This window comes from Leptodactylus fuscus, chromosome 3 (assembly GCF_031893055.1).
Source record: "Leptodactylus fuscus isolate aLepFus1 chromosome 3, aLepFus1.hap2, whole genome shotgun sequence".
In the NCBI taxonomy this organism is placed as follows: domain Eukaryota; kingdom Metazoa; phylum Chordata; class Amphibia; order Anura; family Leptodactylidae; genus Leptodactylus; species Leptodactylus fuscus.
In genome coordinates this window covers 123463919-123491092 of record NC_134267.1, presented here as the reverse complement: position 1 = coordinate 123491092, position 27174 = coordinate 123463919, and the positions used below count along the sequence as shown (strand labels likewise).

General features: G+C 41.8%; 1 protein-coding gene across 1 annotated transcript in view; it reads right to left on the bottom strand.

Moving 5' to 3' along the window:
- Positions 1–556: 556 nt before the first annotated feature.
- The window catches only part of ME1 (malic enzyme 1), a 193499-nt gene continuing 166881 nt past the window's right edge, over positions 557–27174 (bottom strand). The window contains exons 8-14 of the mRNA XM_075268253.1: positions 24894–24991; positions 23881–23994; positions 9753–9858; positions 9523–9665; positions 6094–6267; positions 2833–2931; positions 557–873 (exon numbers count right to left, since the gene is read on the bottom strand). Of these exons, the coding sequence (XP_075124354.1) occupies positions 706–873; positions 2833–2931; positions 6094–6267; positions 9523–9665; positions 9753–9858; positions 23881–23994; positions 24894–24991 (902 nt within the window). The 3' untranslated portion in view covers positions 557–705. The remainder of the gene's footprint in view (positions 874–2832; positions 2932–6093; positions 6268–9522; positions 9666–9752; positions 9859–23880; positions 23995–24893; positions 24992–27174) is intronic.

Below are 27174 nucleotides of genomic sequence, written 5' to 3'. Positions count from 1 at the left end.
GGTTAGCCGCAACGGGATGCCGATGCAGCATCAGCATTCCATCGTGGCATACCGCTCCTGATTAGGCCCGAATGAATGGGCCTAAACAGGAGAGTGTCTCGAGCCAGGAACACCGTGGCTGACTCAGCCATGGAATCCGCGGCTAGATAGGGCATGCCGCTTCTTTTCTCCACAACTAGCTAATGGGGAGAAAAAAAAGCGAGCGACTCCCATTGAAGTCAATGGGAACCATTTTTGCAGGCAGATTTTGAGGTGGATTCTACGGCAAAACCCGCCTGCAAAAAACTCTGTGTGAACATACCCCAAGACCACTGACTAAAAGTATTCAGAGTGGCCATTCTGCTTTTTGGCAGACTTTGGTCAGTTTGAAAATAAAAATCACATGCTCAATGATCGGGCTAATATAAATGCAGTATATATGTACAGTATATCTGTGTAGCATGGTGTGTTCCCACATACTGCACCACAGCAAGGCTTCAGTAGATGGATTTCTGTCTTCTATCTATATTATGGATTCATATTTCAGCAAAGAAATGTGGAATAAAGGAATCTCAGAAAAGTTGCAAGCACCGAATTGCATATTTATTAAAATTGTGAGGTTATATAAAATTAACAGTTTCAGTACTAAATCATTGTAAAAAGCAAAAGGTTTTTTTAATATTTCACAGAAAGAAAACTCCATGTAATGCATTGCTGGTATAGTGTCTAGAGAGTGACAGTCTGAACTTTCATTGCCTCTTTAGGCCAGGAGTAGGAATCCACTACAAACTGGTCGTAGTCTGTGCTGTACATCTGGGAACGGACAAATGCCTCCTTATCTTTGGGCTCTGGGAAGACAGATGCTGTATTATCCTTGTAGGCATTCTCTACAATCTGAAAATATAAAGGATTATAAACTTTGAAAATAACATCCATCATAACAACAAATGATCTATGACTTCTGCTAAGGATTAATCCATCACATGGTGTTAGATCAAACATCCAGCAGAGTAAAGTATACACTTACATCACACACTGAAAGAGATTCATTGGAAAATACCCCATTCTTGTGATTCATCTGCAATGGAGTTTATTTACACATATCTATTATAGCTAAAAATGGCCTGCAAAGTCAAATCAACTTCTCTAAATATCTTTACTAGTATGTGATGCTGATTGATATTGAAGATCATTAGATTGATCTTAGAGGACTGAAGATCATTGGGGGTCTAACACCCAAAAGCCCCGCAGATGGGCTATATGAAGCAGTAGCTGTGTCCTCAGGCACTGTTTCTGCTTCACAGGACTAGGAAGAAGAGACCAGCGGGCACCTGGTAAGCATTGGAATGGGATCAACAGAATATTGGTGAATGTAAATCAAATTTCTTAACAATGATGTAACGCTATGATTGATAACCCATTTAACAAGAAATGCAGACAGTCAGCCCCTTAAAGTGATTTTCAAGGCTTTGTAATGGATGACCTATCCTTAGGATGGATCATCAATGAAATATTGACAGGCGTCTGATACACGGGCTGCCAGACAATCATCTATTTGAAGAGGCTACAGCATCTGGTTGAGCACTGCTACTATTTCAGTCCTTACCAAGCACAGTGCCATGCATGTGTGCAATGGCTCAGCCCATTCACTTTAATAGGTCTGATCTGAGATCAGGCAATGTGACTTTTCAGACCCCAGAATATAATAATCGGAGACCGAGGGGGATGCAAACATAAAAAACTACTGTTACTTACCTATCTCCCGGCTCCGCTGCATTCTCCGCCGCTGTCAGCCATCTTCTGGGACGTCATGTGACCGGGGGCCTGCTTCGTGATGCATATGGACGCAGGTCCCGGGTCACATGACGTCACGCAAGCATGCCCAGATCGCGGAGAGGTAAGTAACAATGTTTTTTATGTTCCCTTACCTCTCCCGGGCCTCCAATCATTATACACGGGGGTCCGAAAAGACCCCTGAGTATAATAGTGCTTGTGGGGCCCGCTGCTGGAGTAACTCCAGCCGGTAACGGCCTATTAAAAATTTTTTTAAAAAAAAATGCAGCAGTAGCGGCTGTCGCCGGGCCCCCTAATGTCCCAGGCCCTGTGGCAGCTGCTACCACGGTAGTTACGCCACTGTACCTAAGTGTTTCAGGGAGGATCTGAGATGACAACTTGTAGATGCCAATGTTGTGTTTAACCTAATGTTCAGCTAAATATGAAATATGAATGGATTCTGCAAATGAAGTTTCTAATACAGACGACCAGCGTCGTCGGGTTCAGAACTCCACAACGAGGGGGGCTAAAGACAAAATTCAAAGTGCCCCAGAGTCTGTGCAGCAGCACCTATAACACGGTGCAGAAAAATGCACAGCCTTGGTGTGGTGAAAGGTCCTCTTTAAACTGTCTAGTCTATGTTTACACTGTCTATTCCCTTTGGAATTAATTACGTATTCTATTCTAATGTTGGTAAATCTGTCCCACTGAGGTTTTTTTGTAAGAGTGTTCTAGGCACAGTCTGTGACCTGTGACCATCATCTTTTGTGAATGGTGTGACCCTTTATCATTTATATATAGGGATCACCTTCCAATGAGATGGCTACTAAAAAGTGATCTCTACAGAGCAGGAAGTGTCAGTCTATTATGAGGCTCAGTGGTCTGTGAGAGAACTGCAAGATTTCAATAATTTATTTTTTTAGTACAGAAAGGAATATTAGAAAAAAAATCATAACCAAAAATTTTACCAAATAATATAAAACATAAAAATATAAAAATTCATTTAAACAACATATCATTTTCTGAATACACATTCCCTTTAAATATGATATACTGCACCATCACGTTACTTTAGCTTACCTTAACAGCTATCTTTACTGAGACATCTTGTATTGTCTGTAGAGGTGGGTAGAGACGTCCTTCTTCCAAATGTTTATCAGACACCTGTTCCGCTATGACCTTTTTAAAAGAAAGGATAAAAAAAAAATCCTTGAGTTAAAATTAGTATAACACCTTATATTCTCACATATTAGATATCTACAACTGTACATTATTAATGCATATAATAAAAGGAACCTGTCAGGTAAATTTAGGGCACTAGCATATCCAGCATATCATCATGGACCAATGCTTCATTGTCCTGAATATCTCTATGCTGGATCCAGGGGGTCAGTCTTGACACTACCTGGCTGAACCCGGGAGCAGGTTGTATATCCTTGTCTGCCCTGAGGATACAGATAGAGTTGAATAACAGCTGTGTCCGCTCCCTGCTTCATCATTCACCGCTTACCTCCACTACTGTCTGACATCATCCTACCTGCTGCTCCAAACTAGAGACCGCACAGATCTGAAGAGACTAGTTCTATAGGAATGGGGCTTTGTGAAAATTACTTATTGTATGGTGTGGGCCCCACTAAGCATGCTTAAAGGGGTTCTCCCATCTCAGCCTTTCAGCCAGGCTGTATGCAGTGTCTGCTTCTCACTTCCTATATTTCTCTCCCCCTCCTCCCTCCTGCTGAACAGGGCAAACAACACTTCTGCAGGTCAGATAATCTGCAGATTCTTGTATAGAACAGGCTTCAAGTTATCTGTGTGTTTACATAGAGAGATAACAGACTGGGCTTTATAAGGAAAGTGCAATTAGCTGAAGCTGGCAAGAGCGGTGAGTGAGTGACATCACTTGTCCTATCTCTCAGGTCCGTGGTTATAGCAACAAAGTGTAAATAATGGGAGGAATAAGGTGACATACTAGGAGAACAAAGCAGAATTTCTAAAGCAATATATTTAGGAAAAGTCTTCAATTTACATAATCTACCAGTATATATAGGATCCTTGAGATGGGACAACCCCTTTAACACTGTGTGTGGGGTACTAGGGGGTATTTTACAGTCTGGGGGCCACAAAATGGGTTGTAATGCTCTGTTATTGTCCTGGTTCTCACACAATATAATGGCCTCTTAGTGTCCCCCACACCATATTATTCTTTTATTGTAAGCTAGCATACATTGTGCTATAAGTAATACCAGTTTTGTGTCAAATATAATAGAATATAGGGTTTCTATCCCCTTCTATATGATTATATCTAGAGGAATGGCCACATACTAGCACTTTGAAGGATAAGTTACTGAATAAATAGCCCACATTTCATGTGATCTGAGATAAATGGTGCATTTATTCACACATTATAAAGCTGCACTCTCACCATTATTGTCTACAAGTAACAACCTGAGGACTTTTTTTTAGACTAATTATGTGTAAGTGAAGATTTCATCCTGCAGCCAATAAGACTGTATGCCCAATCATGCTTTGCCACCTCTTCAGCCCCCGTCATTGAAGTAACAGTCCATTTATTGTCAGCTAGAAAGACTGCCATTCAGGTGTTCATTTCCAAAGCCAAATAAAACAGAGCGTAACTTTGATTCTGGTTGATAAATGTAAGGTATTTCAAGCTGTAATACCTACTAATTGCAGACAATTTCACCGCGATGACAAGCAACGTTCCCTGTTTTTATGAGCTTTACCAACCAGAACAAAAGGAAAATGTCAAGGATTTTATGAACTAATGAAATAGTTTTGGCAAAGCGGTCTGGATGCCCAACTAGTTTCATAGATAATCCTCTTAAAAATGCATACTGAAGAAAACTATGCTGTAGGGAAGCCAAGATGTGCACGTGCTGCCTATCATTAGCTGGAAGCACAAAGCAATAAGAAAACTGACATAACAGCAGAGCTCAAAGACACCATAAAATACTGAATGGACAGACAGATTCTTCTCATTATTAAAACTGGACAAAACACTGAAGACTGAACATTTGTTCAATATTACGATACCTAATGCTCATCTCATTGATCTTTGTTGGCAGCTTCCATGATTGCTTATCCCATTAGATTATGTGGGACTCCCTAGAGTCTGGTCCAGACATGATACCCGGTTTTTCCTATATCCCAAGCCAGCTCTTGCCTTTTTCAGTGTCATGAGCATGGCAACCAAAGCAAATCCTGGCACATCCTTCTAAAGTTATTTCTAACATACCGCTGTCCTGGCATATTCAGAAGGTACAGCTATTCTCGTGAATAATCCTACCAGATGACCTTCAAACATTAAAAGCTTTACACCATACCATCACCCAAGCATGTGAGTCGACATGACATTCCTGTCTCGCAGTGAGTTGTTGGAACACACTACAGTAAAAAAAAATTGCCATTTTGTTTTTTTCTGAATACAATGTCTAGTTCATAACTTGACTATAATAATAATTTTAGGGCTCCATTGCCCTAGATTCCCAAAATTTTATATATCCGAAGTGTTTTTGCTTTTTTCTTCCAAAAACAGCATCACAGTCATTCATAGGCTGTGTCTGGTATTACAGCAGAGCTTCATTGGGATGAGCTTTTATTTGGGTTGTAAAACCTTCTAAAAATATACTTTCTTACAATATGTTTGTGACCTGCAGCCACCTGACAGTGTGTGGTCTCTACAGGAACCACAAACAGTTCATCCCTACATACTGAAGGCAATTCCGTCTACCTGATTCCCAGCCACCCACTGTCTCTTTAGAGTAGATATCCCCCTCCCATAGGCCATGATCGCTTTGCTTAAACTTTATAATGACCGGCCAACACCATACAGAGAGAGGATAAAAAACGGAAATAGATATCATTGTGATGAGAGACATTTGCTATAAATATAAAATGGAAAAATGGAGTAACTATTAACTCATATCCAACATATATATCCAATTTCTCACATTTACTCTTTTAGTTTGACTTTTTTTTTTGCAATGGGACTTCAGTAACATAAGAGGTTTTTCTGTAGCCCTGAGCTAGCGGCATGTATTTTATTCACACAAGACATTGTATTCAGCTAACCATTTATACCATTTGTGCAATGTATACTCTTGCTGGAGATTATAAATCTAAAACTGGAATGGGAATTGCTCGGCACTGAAATGGAAAACATAACATAAGGCATCTCTGCTGGGGAAATATGTTACCTACTTGCTAGGAAAAAATGATCTTAATAGAATAAAATGAAGTTTCACTTTATGACTTGAAATGCAGCTTAAAATAATTCTGCGTGCTGTCAGTGACCTCTCATGTCACAACCTGGGTATTGCTTACCTCAGCAGTAGTCAGGAAGACTTCATCACTAATGTGTCTCACACCACAAGAAACAACTCCAAGAGCAACACCCGGGAACACATAGGAGTTGTTACCCTGCCCAGGGTACAGTGTTTGTCCGTTTGAGAGTGTGACGGGGTCAAAAGGACTTCCACTTGCAAAAATACCACGGCCCTGTAGTTAACAGAGATTTATGAAATGCCAAGATGTAACATCTGTTATTTCATTATAATCTGTATTCCCACGTCATTCAAGTGGCAAGAGAAAGCAGGAACATTAAAGTGTACTTAAAGGGGGATTCCCATGAACATAATCATATCTATATTTGTAGATAATTAAAAGTTAAATATTTTTGCAAATATAAGTAGTTAAAAATTCTGCAGAGTTTTAAAGATTTTCTCTAATCATCTTAGTGGTGACAGTCTGTTGTCCTGATCGGTTGCCAATGGATACAACCACTAATGCAGAAACTTTCTATGGTCTGGGACTTGTCAGGAACCCAGCTATGATTTTCTTATTGTACCTGGGTTATCAGGCAGGAACACTACATGTATCAGAAGATGTCTTGGCCAGGATAAGGAAATCATTGCTGATTTTCTGTCCCTGAACTCATGGTCGTATCCACTGGCAACCGATCAAGACAACAAGACTGTGACCACAAGATATTTAGAGAAAATCTTTAAAACTCTGCAAAATGTTTAATTACTTATATTTGCAAAAATGTTTCACTTTTAATTATCTACAAATTTAATTGTTATGGTTATTGGAATACCCCTTTTACTCTTAAGCAAACTTTGCATAAATCAATAGTGCAGTATATATACATGAGTAATAACACTATTTCTGCCCATTATGTGATTTACATGTTGTAGGTTTTTTTTCACTAGTTTTATTCTCCAATTCCCTGTTCTCCCTGAGCTGGTAGTTAGAGACTAGCTGCTACGATGTGTGCCATAGAAAGTAGAGGCTCCAAAACTTTATTTCCCTTACTCAGAAGCATATGTGGGATCACATGTGATATTATAGAGATATTATAAAGAAATACAGACTTGTATTTATGTGAATAAACACCTGGAGTAAGCAACAATACTTTCTGTAATCTGCAGCAGTGTCTATGTCCTGTCTCTCCTCTCTCTAACTGGCTTTCTGCTCACTCTTCCCATTCCCATCACAAAAGACTTCTATGCACAGGTATAATATGACACCTCTGTGAGCTTCTGTCCATATTGCTCTAGCGTGGTGGAATTCAGCAGAGAGTGCAGAGTGAAAGTCAGTCCCGCAGGGGAGAAAGAGAGTAGAAAAAGAACCAGATAACTGAAGAAAGATGCATTTTTTTCTCTGATAAGATATATAAGGACTCATTCAAACAAATGGTTACCACAGCTGTATGTATTAAGGGCCAGCACACAGCCCCATAAACGTTAATGGATCTATTCACACAACTGCTGTTTTAACATGCTATTTCTGGGGCCATTTTCACAGATGCCTCAATAGACTCGTGTCCATGAGGGATCCGTGAAAATAAGTTCTCCCACTTAAAAAGATAACAGAGGCCTGTAATTGACATCATAGGTAGACCTCAACTATGAGAGACAAAATGAGAAAACAAATCCAGAAAAATCACATTCTCTGTAAGAATTTACTTGCAAATTATGGTGGAAAAATAAATATTTGGTCACATACAAACAAGCAAGATTTCTGTCTCTCACAGACCTGTAACTTCTTCTTTAAGAGGCTCCTCTGTCCTCCCCTCATTGCCTGTAGTAATGCCTCCTGTATGAACTTGTTATCAGTATAAAAGACACCTGTCCACAACCTCAGTCACACTCCAAACTCCACTATGGTGAAGAAGACCAAAGAGCTGTCGAAGGACACCAGAAACAAAATTGTAGCCCTGCACCAGGCTGGGAAGACTGAATCTACAATAGGAAAGCAGCTTAGTGTGAAGAAATCAACTGTGGGAGCAATAATTATAAAATGGAAGTCATACAAGACCACTGATAATCTCCCTCGATCTGGGGCTCCACGGAAGATCTCACCCCGTATTGTCAAAATGTTCACAAAAGCAGTGAGAAAAAAATCCCAGAACAACACGGGGGACCTAGTGTATGACCTGTAGAGAGCTGGTGATTCCTCACCTATCATTGTATCACGCTGTTTCACAGTGTAAGGGAAAGAGCTGCTGCTATAACACCTTTTATATGCTCATATGGAGTTGTGACTATTTCACAACACCAATAGGTAAGAGACTAACTACATATCATCACCAAGAGTGTTTATAATTACTACACTATATTGGCGCTCGGTGTCTCTCCCATTTTATCTTTTTACTGTAGAGAGCTGGGACCAACATGACTAGTGATTCAGCTCCTGCAGTGCCAGACGTGTCCCCCTGCTTAAGCCAGTACATGTCCGGGCCCGTCTGAAGTGTGCTAGAGAGCATTTGGATGATCCAGAAGAGTATTGGGAGAATGTCACCTGGTTAGAGGAAACCAAAGTAGAACTGTTTGGTAGAAATACAACTTGTCGTGTTTGGAGGAGAAAAGAATGTTGAGTTGCATCTAAAGAACACCATACCTACTGTGAAGCATGGGGGTGGCAACATCATGCTTTGGGGCTGTTTCTCTGCAAAGGGACCAGGACGACTGATCCGTGTATGTGAAAGAATCAATGGGACCATGTATTGTGAGATTTTGAGTGCAAACCTCCTTCCATCAGCATGGGCACTGAAGATGAAACGTGGCTGGGTTGTTCAGAATGACAATGATCCCGCCAGGACAATGAAGGAGTGGCTTTGTAAGAAGCATTTCAAGGTCCTGGAGTGGCCTAGCCAGTCTCCAGATCTCAACCCTATAGAAAACCTTTGGAGGGAGTTGAAAGTCCGTGTTGCCCAGCGACAGCCCCAAAACATCACTGCTCTAGAGGAGATCTGCATGGAGGAATGGGCCAACATACCAGCAGCAGTATGTGCCAAAATTGTGAAGACTTACAGAAAACGTTTGAGCTCTGTCATTGCCAACAAAGGATATAAAACAAAGTATTGAGATTAACTTTTATTATTGGCCAAATACTTATTTTCCACCACAATTTGCAAATAAATTCTTGCCAAATCAGACAATGTAATTTTCTGGATTTGTTATCTCATTTTGTCTCTCATAGTTGAGGTCTACCTATGATGTCAATTACAGGCCAACCTCATCTTTTTAAGTGGGAGAACTTGCACAATTGGTGGATGACTAAATATGTTTTTTCACCACTTTACATTTATGATGACACCCACAAGTTAAGAGCTTACTTACTGTGCAAAGCAAAGTGGACTGGAGGGAAGATTTAGTCTACATATCAGATACATTTAGGTATTCCTGATTTTATTGCTCTCTTCCATCAGTGGCATGAACTAATATAAGACAAGCTAATATATAGCGGTACCTCAGTAAGCTGGTAGCACTGTTCTGCAGTACACTCCGCTTTACTTGTTGGATTGCTTAGTGCAAATATTATGGGTCGCTTATTGAACGCCGCCATGTCTTTTATAATCTGCTCAGTAAAGGCTCCACCTATTGCTGCAACACCTGAAGGAAAAGATTGTTCATAATGAATAGAAAATAGACAAGGTAAAAGCAAGTTAACCGTCTATGGGTCTATAATTAGATTTTTACCTATCAGAGCGGTTGGTTTGATATCTTTCACCACGTCCTCCAAATTCTTCATTTCAGCATGTGAATGGGCAAAGCGTTCCTTTTCATGTGTCAGAGAAGATCTGCCCTGTTAAGATAGAACGGAAGTAAATTGTATATTTTGCTTATATTACTGAACATAATATTTATATATAGCCAGCCAGCATCTCTACTATGCTGAGTTCACCAAGAACATGGATTAAAAGTCAAGCTTTTCTGTTTCATTCCTCCTACCAAAGGAAATGAATAGGACAAGTCATGTGACTGCATAAGAAGAGAATTTTTTTTTTTTTTTTTGATTAACACTCCATCAAGTATTGGGTGAATAGAGAAAAAAAACATTAAATAAGATTATTCTTTTCAAATTAGGGCAGGCCGCAACACTGTAAATTGGTAAACAACAAAAAAAAATGCTTAAATTATGGATATTGTTTTTAGATTTGTGCGGGCTTTGCTTTTAGAACAGCAATTTGTATGTATTTAATGAAAAAAAAAAAAACTCTTGCCAAAAAACCTAACAAAAGATTAAGTGTCCATTAAAAAGTATGTTTAAATATTCTGTATACAGTAGCACAAATATGCTCCCTTGCTTATATCTGACTTAATTCTCCTATTTCTAATTATTTCTTGTAATTGTAAGCTTTTCAGAAGTGAATTTTCCTGCATAATGTAATGAGATGAAACACAGGCCCTGCACTTTCTCAACCATTACTGTAATGACTCATGTTCCAACATACAGCACCTTATATAGTGTATATGCCATCAGCACTGTAAAGTGTCCATCTACCACTATCTATTGGCTGATAGGCTGTCAGCTGATGTCAGGTGGTAGTAGACTGTCACACAGTGACTCATACAAATGTGTCTCTTCTGCATTTCTGGCTCAGCACGTAGCGGTGGCCATCTATGTTCATCCAAGATGAATTGGCATTTATTTGGTTTCATAAAAAAACTATTTGGAATTTGCAGATCGAACTCGGTTTATGATGAATTTGTTCGCCTCTCTCTGTAATTTTTTATCTTTTTGGTCCCCAACACATAATACTACCCTCTTCTTTTTGACCCCCACGCAGTACATTGTCCCTTTTTAGGCTCCCACACATTATATTTCCCTCTTATTTTTGACCCCCACACAGTGTATTGTCCCTTTTTAGGCACCCACACATAATATTGCCCTCTTCTTTTTGGTTCCCACACAGTTTACTGCCCCCTTTTTTAATTATGTAGGGATAAATCTTTCCAAAAGTTTGGGGTCTCCTCATACTTTAGAGTATAATAGGTGGAGGCCCAGGGGAGTAAAATAAAGTTATACTCAATTATTCCAATAGGTAGAAGCTAATAAAAAAAAACATTAGGCTGCTCCTAAGTTTGGTAAAGAAAAGCAGCAAGGGGCATCCTAAAGGTGTGGGGCCCACTACGTAATCAACCCCGGAGGCCCAGTCTGAGTCTTCAGTGAAATTCGGCTGTGTACATAAAACATGTACCTTTCAATGGTGACACTTGTATTCTATACCATTATAGTTAAAATAAATGTACAGAGCTTAAAAGAAATAACTTTTTTGTAAAGCACTTTGGGTTATAAATTTGTGTGGAATTTGAAACAGTGAATTGTGCCTTAAATGTTCCAGTAGATGGTGCTATGGCCTGACTACAGATTGTGGTATTACTTTCATCCTATGCATTACAGTTATAGATCAAGGCATAATTCTGTATTCTTATATTATCAGTGGAGTCTTTCACCAGAGGTCGCTTCTGGTCAGAAACTCATACACATTCAGATCCAGAGAGAGTTTACTAACAAGTCAAAAAGTTCATAAGTGATAAACAATACAGTATATCACTAGGTTCACACTAGTGTTTGGGTTTCTGTTCTTTGGGTCCAATTAAGGACCCAAAAAACGGAAACCAAACCGCTTAAAAAGCGGTTACCCGCGAAAACAACTCCTTAGACTATAATGGGGTTTGTCGTGTTTCGGCCCAATTTCCACCAGTAAAATTCAGCATTTTTCAAGCTGATTCGGGGACAGAATCCCCAAACGGAGTGCGATCGCTGGTGTCAATTCTACATTTGTTTCCCAGAAGGTAAAAAGAAATGCCAATATCCCATTAAGTAAAAGAAACATAGTGCCAAGCATTGAGTAAATACTGATTTACTATTATATGGGAATTAATACACTATGGATAGAAATCTTCTAACAAAATGCAACTCACATTGATCCTGGTTGATAGGTGCAGTTGTCGAATATGGATTCACACAGAAGAGTCATTCTGGCATGTCTTGCAGCTGATAGCAGTGCAAGTTGAATTTTTATACCTTTGTGGTATGATTTGTGCCTTCATGTTGTCTGTTCTGAATTTGCCCTTTAAGGATTGTTATTTTCCAAGATTTAATGACTAGAACAGCTAGCTAGTAATGTGCCCCTGGCCTAGTTAAAAGCTTAAACTGGTCAGTGGTCAACCTTCTATTTAAAGAATAAGTACTCCAACCACAAGTCATGGATCATTGTATTGAGTAGCACTTATTGTTGAAGTTCTATCAGACTCTAATACAATCAGCACATTGTATTATAATATAGTCCAGCTTTTCAATACCCTATGCCAAGTACAACGCTAAATAGATCATAAAGTTATCATTGTTGGCACAGAAGAATTCTAAATTTTACTGGCCAATGGAAAACTGAATGGATTCTCCACATGAGTAGTAGGTGGGTGGCAGTAATGGATTACTGGCAATATCCAGCACTTATTGCCTTCAGGAACTAATTATGAAATTTCCAGAATTCAACTGTTATAAGATATAGCTCTGAATATTGAACAAGGAAAATATTCTGCTCCTGGGGGTTGATCATAAAATAAATAGTTCTGAAATATATGAGAACTAATGAGAACACAACCAGTAAACAATGTGGGTCCTGGAAATTGTGCAATAGCACCTAAAACCCAAGACAGTCCATAGCATGATACTGGGGAAAGCATGGTAAGTCCACACTTCAATGGGGAACTTAGTATCTAAAGTTCAACTATGTTGTACATAAAGTTTACAGATACTAAATCTGGCAACCTCATGACAATCAGTCTGGTGGCCTGAATTATTGCATACAGCAAGGATTCCTAGACTGGATATAGAGAATAAATATAATATTTGTCCAGTATCAGGGATTATTACAGGGTGCTCCTCAGACACCAGGGGATGTAACAATGAAATCACTGATGTCAATGAACACTGTTTTTGGAAGGTCACTAACTTTTCAACAAACTTTGCTAAAATCTAATAGTGTATATACAGTTGAAACCAGAAGTTTACATCCTATTAATATTATAAAGGTGGAAGTTTGTGTGTTTGGATGTTTGTTCCTCAATCACAGCCAAACGGCTGAATGGATTTTGGGGAAATTTCACACACACCTACATATTTCCCAGGAAAAGGTAGTAGGCTACTTTAATTGTGGGTCACTCACCCCAAATCGCCACCGTGACCCTCCAAAGATTCCTCCGGCACGGGCTGTAGAAGCTGGCATTCTGCCAGCGCTGGTCTGTCCATGCACCTCCTATTGGTGCATGGCAGGCTGTGGGCGGGCTCTGGAGCCAGGGCTGTGGCACCATAGGTTGTGGGCTGAATGTGGGCGTGCCGATTCAGCAAGGAAAGACGGAGGAAGATGGCGGCAGCCCACATGCTCCCGGCGCCGCAGATACACCAGGCCCCCGACACAGCTCGCGTACGGAGGAGGCTGCTGCACCCGACACACCACAGGTCAGTGCAGCGGGTACAGTGGGTTGGGGAGGGGGTGCCCCGGAGGGGGGGGGGGTCGCCTCATGCCCCAGCTTCATGCCCCAGCTTCGTTGGACTCACCTTGCCACACTCCCCCAATGCTCTCTCCCCTTGCTCGCTGCGCGTAGGTGTCGGGCGGCTGGCTGCGTATGGCAGGTACACTGAAGTACAGGCGCCGGGATTCGCCAATGCGCTGTTCAATACCGGCGCCTGTATTGCAGTCTACCTGCCTAGGCTGCAATACAAGCGCACGCCTGACAGGCCAGGGAGGCAGCGCGAGGCTCCGGCTGTCATAGCAACATGACGCTGGCCCTCACTCTGCCTCCTATACGCCACACGCAGCCAGCCGCCCGACACCGATGTGAAGCAAGCGAGGGGAAAGAGCGGCATGGGAGCGTGGCAGGGTGAGTCCAACTACACTGGGGACGAGGTGCTGGTTGGGGGGGGAATGAAGCTGGGAGCAGAGATGGGGGGACAAGAAACTGGGGGCAGAGATGGGGAGACATGAATCTGGGGGAAGAGATGGGGGGACAGGAATCTGGGGGCAGAGATGGGAGGGCATGAATCTGGGGGCAGAGATGGGGGGGCCATGAATCTGGGGGCAGAGATGGGGGGCCATGAATCTGGGGGCAGAGATGGGGGGCCATGAATCTGGGGGAAGATATGGAGGGGACATGAATATGGGGGAAGAGATGGAGAACATGAATCTGGGGGCAGAGATGTGGAACATGAATCTGGGGGCAGATGAATGGGGGAACAAACACCTGATGGCAGATGAAGGGGGGGGGGCAAGCACCTAGAGGCAGAGATGTGGGGGGACAAGAAACTGGGGGCAGAGATACAGGGAGACAAGAAACTGGGGCCAGAAATGGTGGGAAAGAAAACTGTGGGCAGGGATGGGGGGACAAGAAACTAGGGGCAGAGCTAGGGGGACAAGAAACTGGGGGCAGATGCAGGGAAGGACATGAAACTGGGGGCAGAGATGGGGGCACAAGAAACTGGGGGCAGAGATGGGGGGACAAGAAACTGAAGGCAGAGATGGGGGGCCAAGAAACTAGAGGCAGACATGGGAGGACAAGAAATATAAGCGGTTCAGCACACCGCCAACCCGCAGACGAAGTCGTGGGTAACTGCTAGTACACTATATAAAAGACACATATGCATTCTTTTCTCATTATCTGACATGAAATCAGAATAAACTTTTCCCATTTTATGTCAATTAGGATTACCAAGATTATTTATATTTGCCAAATGTCAGAATAATGAGAGATAATTTTTCAAGGCATTGAGACTTTTATGACTTTGTAATATACAGTATCTGATGAAAGATAAATGTCTTCTTTCTCCACTTATTAGGCTCTTTTCATCCTGCATTTCTATCCTGATATTCACTCTGAAATCTCTGTTGAATGCACTGAAATATCCCAAGATGTACAGCCACCTGACTGAAGCATTAGATGCCGCATATCCATTGATGTCTATAGAAAGGGTTGGATTAAGGAGTAAGGAGAACAGAATGAAATAGAAGCATGGAAATACAGGCAGAGTGGCCGCGGCAGCTAAGGCTACATGAACATGACTGTGTGATTTGTCAGTGTGCTAGCCATGTTTTCCACTTACCCATTTCTATAGTCACGTACATGCCCATATATTATAACTGACCCATGTATGTGGCAGTGAGCTCAGGGCAAAACACGGGACAGGTCCTATATCTGTCCATTTTGCGACCTGTGGTCTCTGCGAGCAGTAAATGTGGTCATGGAGGCACAGGCTGCATACAGATGTTATCCATGTGCTGACCATGCTGTTTAGCCATGGCCCAGCTACATACAGACGGTCGTGTGCATATAGCTTTACAATAAACTTTTTTATCTCATCCAAGAGCTTTACTCATATCAGTACTATAATGCCCTGCATGCTGCTTCTCAGTTAGGAAGAAAGTTAGAGAGCCTGAAAAAGGGAATACCGGTAACATGCAACATACAAGTGACATAATGGCAATAGATAAGAGTTACTCGTGATGCACATACATGCAGTATAACAACATATCCTAATAAGTCATCTGAAAGCTTGCATTAAGGAAATGATCTGACTTATTTTGTGGTTTAACAATGTAAATCTCAATAGTAAGACTCCCCTTCATTGAAAAGGAAATGTCCAGACTGAAAAGGTATGTAATAGAAGCTTGCAAATACAAATACAAATGTTGCTTTTTACATCTGATTCTTGGAATATCCTGTAATACAGCTTTCCTTGTATATGTTATACTCCAGCTGTGCTACCACACTACTCCTGAATTACAGCCTTTCTCTTTTGAAAATGGGTGTGGTATTCCTAGACCTACACTTAAAATTCCACTGTCACATGAATAGATGTCAGACTAAGCATATCTTTATCTTTCTAGTGCTGGAAGTCTATTTTTTAGAAGAATGCTGAAATGACTAGACCAAATCTTTCTCCCTGCCTCCCTGCTACCCCAGGTCTCAGACTATAGGACACACTTGACAACTCCCTGGCCAAGCCCCCTCCACTACTTGGACCCTTAATGATTATATATTGACCATCCCAAAGGTGGTGACACGTGCCCAACTGGAAGAGTATTTCACTCCTAATAGTTTCTATGGCTCTTCTACAGTTTCAATGTGGGAAGCCCATAAAGCCTTGCTGTGTGAGCAGCTTATTCAAACTGCAGACTGACGTGAACACTCACGGATGACAAAACAATTTGAACTAGAAAGCAATCACAAAATGACATCTCTCCGTGATGGATTGCCAAGTCCTTTTCCCGGCTTGGACTGAACTTGATCTCCGCCTTGGCCTTACCAGTGATACTATATGCTAAATAATAAACTCTCGATTTCATTGACTTAGAAACACCATTCCCCCCATCCACCCATCCTTTTCATAAACTCAGCATGAGTCATAGACTTTAATTTTTCTCCTTATCTGCATGGTCTCCCCATAATATTCATCAGATGACACACCTGATTCACTTTTGCAACTCTACACTTGCATGACCTTATCTATCCATGATACAATCCTGGGGACTCCACATTTCTAACCTGGCTAGAACTACTTTATACTAACTCCACAAGCCTTTATTTATTTATTTATTTATTTATTTATTTATTACAAGGGCTTTAGTTCTGACATGTTTCCTATTCAGGGCTCGTTCACATCTGCGTTCTGCTCTCCGTACTGCAGGTTTCCGTTTCCTGCATAAAACAGAGCAGGAGACGGAAACCTGCAGGAGTCTTTCTCACCCATTCATTTGAATGGGTGAGAAAGCTGTCCGGCCGTGAGCGGTGGTGAGCGTTTTATGCTCTCCGCCGCGAAACCGGGTTTTGTAATCCGGACTCAGAGTCGGACATGCAGTGCTCTGTGTCCGGATTTTAAAAAAACGGTTTCGCGGCGGAGAGCATAAAACGCTCACTGCCGCTCACGGCCGGACCCGGTCTATGGTTTCCGTCTGCTGGCATGCAGAAGACGGAAACCACAGAACGGAGACCCTGAACGCAGGTGTGAACCTAGCGTAACTGGGGAAAATGGCAAAAAAGCCCCTTAATGCCACTTCTTGGAACCACTAGAGATCAGATTATGCAACATATCTGATGTCTTGGGAGTTGAACTTTCTACTGTTCATCACAAATTCTGCATTTTTGCATAGGTTATTATACTACGATTGTCCTCTCTCCACACTACCCTCCCTAGCCACTTTTGTGAGCTGTCCAGGTTGGAATCAGAATTGGGTCTGACCATTAATGACTCAAAGTCTAAAGCACTCAACATAATCTTGCTACCTGAAACCATTACTTGATAGAATCTTATAATCCTTTTCAATGGTGTCCAGAATATTTGGATTATCTAGGTTTTTGTTTTTTTTTAAACTAACTCTTATGCAACCCTTTACTCCCAAAGTTACTTACCTTTTCTCTGTTAATCTAGACTCATTCTGGAGAGCCTGAGCTGCTATTACATCTCCTGGATAGGGAGTGATAATTCAATTAAAATTACCTTCTAACCATAGGTTCTATATTTTTTCAGAGCCCTCTCCTACAGACATTAGAAAGTGTTGCACTCTGTTTTCTATGGAAGGACTATATTCCACAAATAGCGTGATCCACACTCTACAGGTACAATTTAAAATGGCACTTTGGAACCCCCAAATTAACAAAATACTACCAAGCAGTTATCAAATATCTTTCTGCCATTCAACGTTCTTGCAGCATACTGCCCGCACGAATCATGCGGGCAGGAAAGTAGATTGTGAACTACTTTCCTGTCCGCATGATCCCTGCAAAGATCAGGCAGCAAGCACACGGATCCATTATAACCTATGGGGTCTGTGTGCTTTCACTGGCACACTTCTTACAGTTGTGTTCGGTATTCCATTTCGGGGGGGTCCTCATGTGGACTCCCTCGGACGGAATACCAATGCAGATGTGAATGAGGCCATAGAATTTGGGATTCTATTAAATACTCAGTGCAATTAATATCCATCCACTCCTTTACCTTTACTATCCTTTACAAGAAACCATATGTTTCCCCTGGATTTGAGACCCCCCCCCCCCACCAGACCTTTATCAATTTAACCAATAATGGCCTAACCAAGACATATCTTCTTTCATACACGGGTGTTTCTCCCTTCCCTACAACATTATTATAATCTTCTGCCTATAGAACAATATTGCTACTAACAATTACAACATTCTATCTCTGGATTCCTGAAGAACACCACCTACCCCCTTAGACTTACAAGTTCTGAAAAGTACTGCTTTAGATAACCAGATGCCAAAAGACTGATATCACAAAACTAGTCTACTCTTATTATTTCGTCCTACCATACTCAACTTCCTTATGTTTCTAAATGGGAAGCGGACGTGGGCTCTACTTTTTCTGAAGTACAGTATAGTCCCAGATCTGAGAAGCAACATGCAAAACTACCCAAAACACTCTTATGCTAGAAACCTCTTAAAATACTATTCATATGGTATCTAGTACCTACCAGGATAGCCCATGCTGTATTTCCCTACCCACAAAACTGTTGCAGGTGGTGCCCTTATCTAGGGGATTTGCGCCAGATAGTGTAGTCATGTCCTAAAGTATGAGATCTGATAAGAGATTAATATTCATTAACATATGAAAATTGGAAAAAACTACTTAAAACTTCTCAGATATGAAGCCACAGCTGAATTGGTGTTTGACTAACCAGAAACTCTCCTCTATTCTCTCAGGCAAACATGAAAAATTCCTACATATTTGGTCACCATGGGTGGAATACACTATCCCATCTCCCTCAAATCAGCTTCTGCTTTCCATTTAACCCCCACCTAGCTTTCTTGGCAGGGTAAATTCTGCATACCACGCTTTTCCACCCACTTGTTCCCCTATACTTTACTCCCCTTTCATTATTAGACCTCATCTTATGAATCACTGTATTCATACCCTATCACTGGACTTTCCCTCTCCAGCCAGGTGGGTTGTCCTAAATGGCCTTTTAACATTGTTGATTTCCTCTTGACTGTTACTTATTGGCATCACAAACACATGCATACTTTATTCCATGCAATAGTTTTGTGTGATACATATCTGTATTTGATCAATTTGAAAATCAATGAAAAAGCCATTTAAAAATAAAAAACTGAAAAGAAAGGGAACCATATTATGTAGAGTTGATTTGTAGAGATACCAGTGCACTTAGCTGCCAAGGTGGAGAGTAAGAGGACGTTCACACTACTGCATGTGCACATAGGACTTTTCCTTCTGCTACAAAAGTAAACACACATGATGGAGGAAAGCTTTTTACATTAGAGTCAATGGTAACGGATTCCAGAAGGAGCCCCATCCATCACTCTCTTCTTTGTAATGTCTGTTGCTCTCATCCTATGAGGGATGAGAGCAACAGACATTTTTAAAGACATTTGAAGATTTTAAAGGGGGTGTCCTGGCTATTCTCAGAATAGCCCACCAGCATCTGATCAGTGTAGGTTCAACACCTGGCTGCCTTTGTGCTCTAGAAGCTATACAGAAGACAATATTGTATATAAGACTCCCACAGATCAGGTACTGGTAGCCTATTCTGAGCACAGATGATTAGAATGAAAAGTGCCTAGGGGCTTTGACAACCCCTTTAATTGTTGACTGTATCCATGCTCTATGATTTTGCAATGACAATTTGTGCTCAGTTGTTTATGATCTGGGATTAGTAACCACCATTTTTTTCTATTATAGCCAGGAATACACCATATCAGGATTTGTGAATCCTTCCCTTTCCTGTTGTGTAAGCTTGACCTCCCCTTTATATCAGGGGTCAGGCTGCGTAGTCTGGCCCTGACCCCTCACTACTCAGTAATCCAATCTGAAGATGAGAATTACAGGTGAAAATATTTTGCTTGACAATGTGTAATGCCTGTCAAATGTGTATAGTGTATTCAATACAACACTAGAATGCATCTGGTATCCAAAACAACTACAATATCTGATATCAAGAACACTAGATTCTTCAGGACATGATTCATTAGCAGAATTGAACAATAGGTCCAGTTGCAGAACTAGAGAATATCCATTAGAGTTTCCAAGAATCCTGTGATACAGGAGCAGACAAAATAGAATATCTGAGGTTTTCAGAAACCAACAAAACACAATATCGCTCAACCCTTCCATGTCATTTAGCATATATAGGTATTGTATTTTCAGATTTGCATTGAAGTCGGACCAGAGGAAACCACTAAGTACAATGTGGGTAATGTCACTGTGTTTAGCTGAAAATATAGTTCTTTTATTTCAAACCAATGGACCACAAGTTTATTCTCTGACAATGCGTTTCTTCCAGTCTTATGGATTCATATCAAGAAAATTATACACAAAAAGAAAACACTGAAAGCAGGGAATGTTGTAGAAGTATCACTGTCCTAATGTTATGCATTCCTCCATTTTTCTGATTATTAAATGGAAGTACATTTATATCTATCTACACAATGTGGGGCATTTCTATTGCATACACTAGGCCAGGGGTGGGCAATTAATTTTCCCATGGGGCCGTATAAGAAATTGAAACTATGCTAGAGGGCCGTGCCACAACAAATTTAGCTCCACCCACTTCTATGTTGACTCCGCCCATTCCCGATCATCTTTCCATGTGCCCCCACACAGTATAATCCTCCTACAGTCACCCGTACATTATATGCCCCCACATTGTAATGTTCCCTTCCAACTGTCCCACAGTATTAAGTCCCTCACCTGGTGCCCCAGTATAAACTGGTGGAAACTAGAGGGGACACAACACTGGAGCAGCTGGAGGGGGACATTAAACAGTGGGGGGTAGTTGGAGGGCGGCAATAAATTGACAGCTGGAGCGGGACATGAAACTGGGGGCAACTAGAGGGGGACATTAAAATCAGGAAGCTGGAAGCAGACAATAAATCGTAGGGGTAGCTGGAGGGTGACATTAAACTGGGGGCAACTAGAGGCAGACAGGTCCCCCTACAGCTTCCTCCACGGTTTAATGTCCCCCAGTCTGTGCCCTCTTCATCTTCCCCCAGTTTCATGTCCCCCCCCCTCCATTTCTCCCTCAGTTTCATATCCCCCTTTATTTTCCCCATTTCATGTCCTCCCTCCATCTCTCCCCCAGTTTCATGTCCCCCCCCTCCATCTGCCATCTCTGCCCTAGTATAACATTCCCCTTCCATCTCTGCCTCTAGGTTACTGAGACACACACACAGATAGACAGACACATATAGACACACTCACACATATAGACACACACACACATATAGACAGGCACACATATAGACAGGCAGGTACACATATAGACACACACACATATAGACACACACACATATAGACACACACACATATAGACAGGCACACATATAGACAGGCAGGCACACATATAGACAGGCAGGCACACATATAGACAGACACACATAGACAGACACACATATACACACACTCTCTCTCTCCCCCCTGCAGCTCACCTTACATCTCTCAGTACTTTATGACACGCTCCACATCTCCATCTTCGGCCGGCACTAAGACACCCCCCCTAGACACGCCCCCCCTAGACACGCCCCCTAGTCAAAGCTGTGCGGGCCGGACTGAATCAGTCAGAGGGCCGGATGTGGCCCGCGGGCCGGACTTTGCCCAGGTCTGCACTAGGCAATGGTGCTCTGTTTCTTTAATATAAAGCAAATTCTTCTGATTGTCCTTAAAATGTTACCAGTCCTCACCACTAAGAGAAGGGTGACAACTTGTATGTGGCTCCTATGTATGACATTTCATGCCCCTAAGGGTACCAACATTTAGTGTGTGTATGGTGGTAGATGAGGATACAGTAATGCTCTGCATTGGCGTTCATACCTACTATGCAACCTAAGCAATTGCATTTTAATATGTAATGGCTGATATTAATACTAACCTCTCTTTCACTTAAGCCCAAAATACATGCAGCAGTTCCTGAACCCACTCCATTATGGCAGTAACCTTACAGCTGATGTGACAGGTAGGTGCGCAGTCCATTAGGAGGGCTATACACTGTAAGGGGACTTTATACTATGTGTGGGGGCACTGAGGGGGACTACTGGGGCCCATAACTTTGCTTAGGGTCCCAGATATGCCAAATCCACCCCTGCTCTGCACACACAAATGAAGTACTGTAGCATTATAAAGCATACTATATGGAGTGTACCCCTACCAAGTATTGCGTTTAGGTTTTTCATAAATGCCTATTGCAAACGGGTGAATAAAATCAGGCTAAACAAACATTGGTAATATGATGGTTCAGACTTTACATGTGGTACTGTTGTAGGATGCCACCTTTGCCAAAAGCCAGGTAATGAAATTTCTAGTCTGCTACAGCTGCCCTGGACAACTGTAAATGCTATTAATGTGATGTGGAGTAAGACCAGGATAGCCGCCAAACAAGGGACCATGGAACCTCAAAGATTAAGGATGTCAATTGCCTATCCTTTGTTCCATCACATACTATAGACTTCCCAACTTTTGCTGGAAGTATTATTAGACTAAGGCTGGTCTTACACGACCGTAGTTTAAGTCCGCAAATGGTCCGCAATTGAGGGTTTTCAATTGCGGACCATTTGCGGACACATTATAGTCAATGCGGCCTCGTACACCACCGGATATTTTATCCATGGTGTGCCGGGCCGCAACCGAGGGCCGCACTTTTTGGAACATGTCCGCAATGGCCGCAATTCACGGCACTGCACGGACACGCCCATAGAACTCTATGGGCGATTGCGGCAGCTCACGGACATCTGCGGAGTGTAAGTTGATGATCAGCAACTAGTGGGCCGCAAATGCATTACAGTCGTGTAAGACCAGCCTAAGAACTATGCATCTGGAGCTTCATGAAATGAGTTTCCATGCTCAAGCAGCTGCATAAAATCTCCAAATAACCATGTGAGATGCCAAGAGTGGTGTCAAGCACGCTACCTCTGAACTCTGGGGCAGCAGAAAGATAGTCTCTGAAGAAATTAATCATATTTCTTTGTGGCAGTCTGAAGGAGTTTGGTGGAGGAGGGATAAAGGTACGGGACTGTATTTTTCTGATTTGACCAAAGTTCCTTATTTCAAGTAAAGGATAATGTTAATTCTTTAGGATATAAAGGCATTTTCGAAAATTTTGAGAATACCCATTTATGTTTCAGCAACACTATGTTCTTGTGTGTTTGCTGTAGAGGAGTTTGGAGTCTTGACCGCAACTTCATTAAATTACTTTTAGGAACTGGAAGAACAACCCTGAGCAAGACCTTCTCAGCTGACATAAGGTGTCTGACTACAGTCACTGTGCAAAATTTTGTGGAACGCATCCTCAGATGAATGAAGGCTATCATAATGGAAAAAAGGAGCCCTAGTCCATATTAAACGCATGGTACTGAAAGTGGATGTCCAACCAGCTCACATAGGTGTAATGAGCCATTGTGAAAGTGAAGAGGCAGCCTTCCAAGCAAATTATAGCTTGACTGCTATGCAAATTAGGCTCAACTTCAATGGGGATGACAGAGCCTCCATATTCAAGCTTAAAAACCTGAGGCTTTGGCTTGTCCCTATTTCACTTGAGCCTCATTTTTCAATTAAATGGTGCATCTATAGGACTATCTTAAAGTATGGTGGAAAGCATAATGTTCCTTATAATACACGGTGTCTGGAATAATATTGAGTTTCTTGAACAGACTCACTTTTATAAAATGATGGTCCTGGTTTGTTAGAAAAAAAACCCCTGAATATTGCATACATTTTAAAACCAATAATAAAATTGAAAGCAGCAATTATTCCCTTTTGTCTAAACAGTAAGAAAGAACTGATTAAAAAAAGATATATTACCTTCACAATTAACCCTTTGGAATCCACCATCCATATCTTTTTGATTGCTTCATCTTTGGGAATCCCTTCTTTCTCCATTGCCATAACTATCAAGTCAGCAATTCCCATGGCAGCCTGAAAATTAACAAAATACATAGTCTGTCATTAAAGGTTATAGACTTTATGCAGTGGTTCACAGACATGTATGTTTATGGGTGTTATCTAAAGTACTAATAGGTAACAAATGATTACTGCTGAGCCTATCCAGAAAATATTGTTTCAGAATAGGGGAATGAATTGTGGTGCGGTAGAACTGAAGTCTACACCAGGCTGTTAACTGACTGACATACATTTCAGGTATAATTCATGCCAGTTATAGTGAATCTATGGGGCCAAGGCTTTGCCACCATGGCCAACCTTGATCACCAACCTCCACTGCTCACTTATTGAAAAATTGGCAAGTATATCGTAAAATGAAGACAGTGTTGCATTTGTTGCAATTTTGACGCAAACAACTGTGCACTAAAACTGTGCCACTTTTGCACTAGAAATGTAGCATGGTAACATCAATAAATTCCCCCTATGTACTTGATTTGCAACCCCCAAACACTAAGACTCTTCCCTACCTGTCAAATGTTCAAAAACAGTCTGAAAATTTCCTGAATCTCTTATGAAAAGCTCACAACCTACAATAATTCTGCTGCCATTACAATACCATCTGCACCTCTTCTACCCTCATCTGTCATCTCATTCCCCCTTTCCTTAAAGACTGTATACCCTTTTGGGCAAGCACCTCTTTAGCCCTGCTTTAAAATGAATATGATATAGCAAGAAATGAATTTACTCTAGCATCTAAGGATCTAATAGCAATATGGTACTTCATTCCATTTTCTTAATATTACAAGAGGGAATGGCATGTCTTCATGTGTAAACAATCACCATAATTCAGGTAGGGTTTTGATAGAAATAAAGATACAATGGTTGCTTAACATGAATATAGGGAATGCCACAAAATTCTTGGAAAGTTAATGTACCTCTCCAGCTCCTTGGAACAGCACTGTGTGGTCAGACAGTTTATTCTTTGTTATACGAAGAGCTGCAAGAAGTCCAGCTACCGCAACCGATGCAGTGCCTGCAATATAATAATGTCATTTATAGCAGGAGTAGTTATAGCTGGTATGATCTCTGTATACACTAACATACAAAAGACAAGACAAATGCAGTTCTCAACATTGAACGTGACACAATAAGGAACAGTCTCAAAATTATGGAAATCACAGGATTGATAGTCATGTTAATGATTTGCAAATGATAAAAAAAGGTAAAAAACATTCAAAATATCTTGATTTTCTAAGGTATGAGCACCATACACAGAAATACACACACTTATATGTCTTGGCCTGATATCCGTGAGGTTATTAATAGTAGTCTGAGGAATGTTATGCCATGTTAAGTACACTTGGACACAGAAATTATCAAGATTGGCTGCTGGCAGCATCATTTGCAATAACATTCCAGATATCCTTGATAGGACACAAGTTAGGAGATTCTGCAAACCATGGTAGTGGTTTAGGCCACATCGCTGCTCACATTGTTCTGCCGAAAAACGAATCCTATGACACTTTGGAGAAATGGCTGTACCACTGTTCCACAACCAGGTCAATGTAGCACTGAACGGTTAGTGCACCTGAAATGACTAGAGGGTTCTGACTACCGTGCACTATGCCAACCTACACCATAATTCTGGGAAAAGGAGCAGTGTAACATTTCCTTGGTTTGGGCTGTACATGGTGTTGCTCATCTGGTCTCCAGACCAATTTCTGGCTATCACGGTGTCTGAAACAAGACAAGAGAAGCAAGACTCATTGTTTAAGAGGATAGACCTCCACTTCAAGCAACACTCCTCAATCTAAATTCCCTATCAAGAAACTCTTGTAGACATGGGGAAAACAGACAAACATCATGGCTGGATTTGATACAAGGACTCGAGGACTGCAACAAAACAGTGGTAATACAGTTGACTATAAGGTTGGATAGGGGCAACTGGGCAATTACTTGCCGCAAGGTCCCCTTGCAGACTACGAGCTCCAACCTAATATGCCCTTGACATCTAAACTTAGGTGCGTAGCAATCTGCTGGAGTGATAAATCAAGGTCTCTTAGTTCAAGGATCCTGTCGTTCTAAGAATTGGCACTAACTGATACATTGCCTAATAGCAGGGGTGGGCAATTAATTTTCCCATGGGGCCGTATAAGAAATTGAAACTATGCTAGAGGGCCGTGCCACGACAAATTTAGCTCCACCCACTTCTACGTTGACTCCGCCCATTCCCAATCATCTTTCCATGTGCCCCCACACAGTACAATCCTCCTACAGTCACCCGTACATTATATGCCCCCACATTGTAATGTTCCCTTCCAACTGTCCCACAGTATTAAGTCCCTCACCTGGTGCCTCAGTATAAACTGGTGGAAACTAGAGGGGACACAACACTGGAGCAGCTGGAGGGGGACATTAAACAGTGGGGGGTAGTTGGAGGGCGGCAATAAATTGACAGCTGGAGCGGGACATGAAACTGGGGGCAACTAGAGGGGGACATTAAAATCAGGAAGCTGGAAGCAGACAATAAATCGTAGGGGTAGCTGGAGGGTGACATTAAACTGGGGGCAACTAGAGGCAGACAGGTCCCCCTACAGCTTCCTCCACGGTTTAATGTCCCCCCAGTCTGTGCCCTCTTCATCTTCCCCCAGTTTCATGTCCCCCCCCCCTCCATTTCTCCCTCAGTTTCATATCCCCCTTTATTTTCCCCATTTCATGTCCTCCCTCCATCTCTCCCCCAGTTTCATGTCCCCCCCTCCATCTGCCATCTCTGCCCTAGTATAACATTCCCCATCCATCTCTGCCTCTAGGTTACTGAGACACACACACAGATAGACAGACACATATAGACACACTCACACATATAGACACACACACATATAGACAGGCACACATATAGACAGGCACACATATAGACACACACACATATAGACAGGCAGGCACACATATAGACAGGCACACATATAGACAGGCAGGCACACATATAGACAGGCAGGCACACATATAGACAGACACACATATACACACACTCTCTCTCTCCCCCCTGCAGCTCACCTTACATCTCTCAGTACTTTATGACACGCTCCACATCTCCATCTTCGGCCGGCACTAAGACACGCCCCCTAGACACGCCCCCCTAGACACGCCCCCTAGTCAAAGCTGTGTGGGCCGGACTGAATCAGTCAGAGGGCCGGATGTGGCCCGCGGGCCGGACTT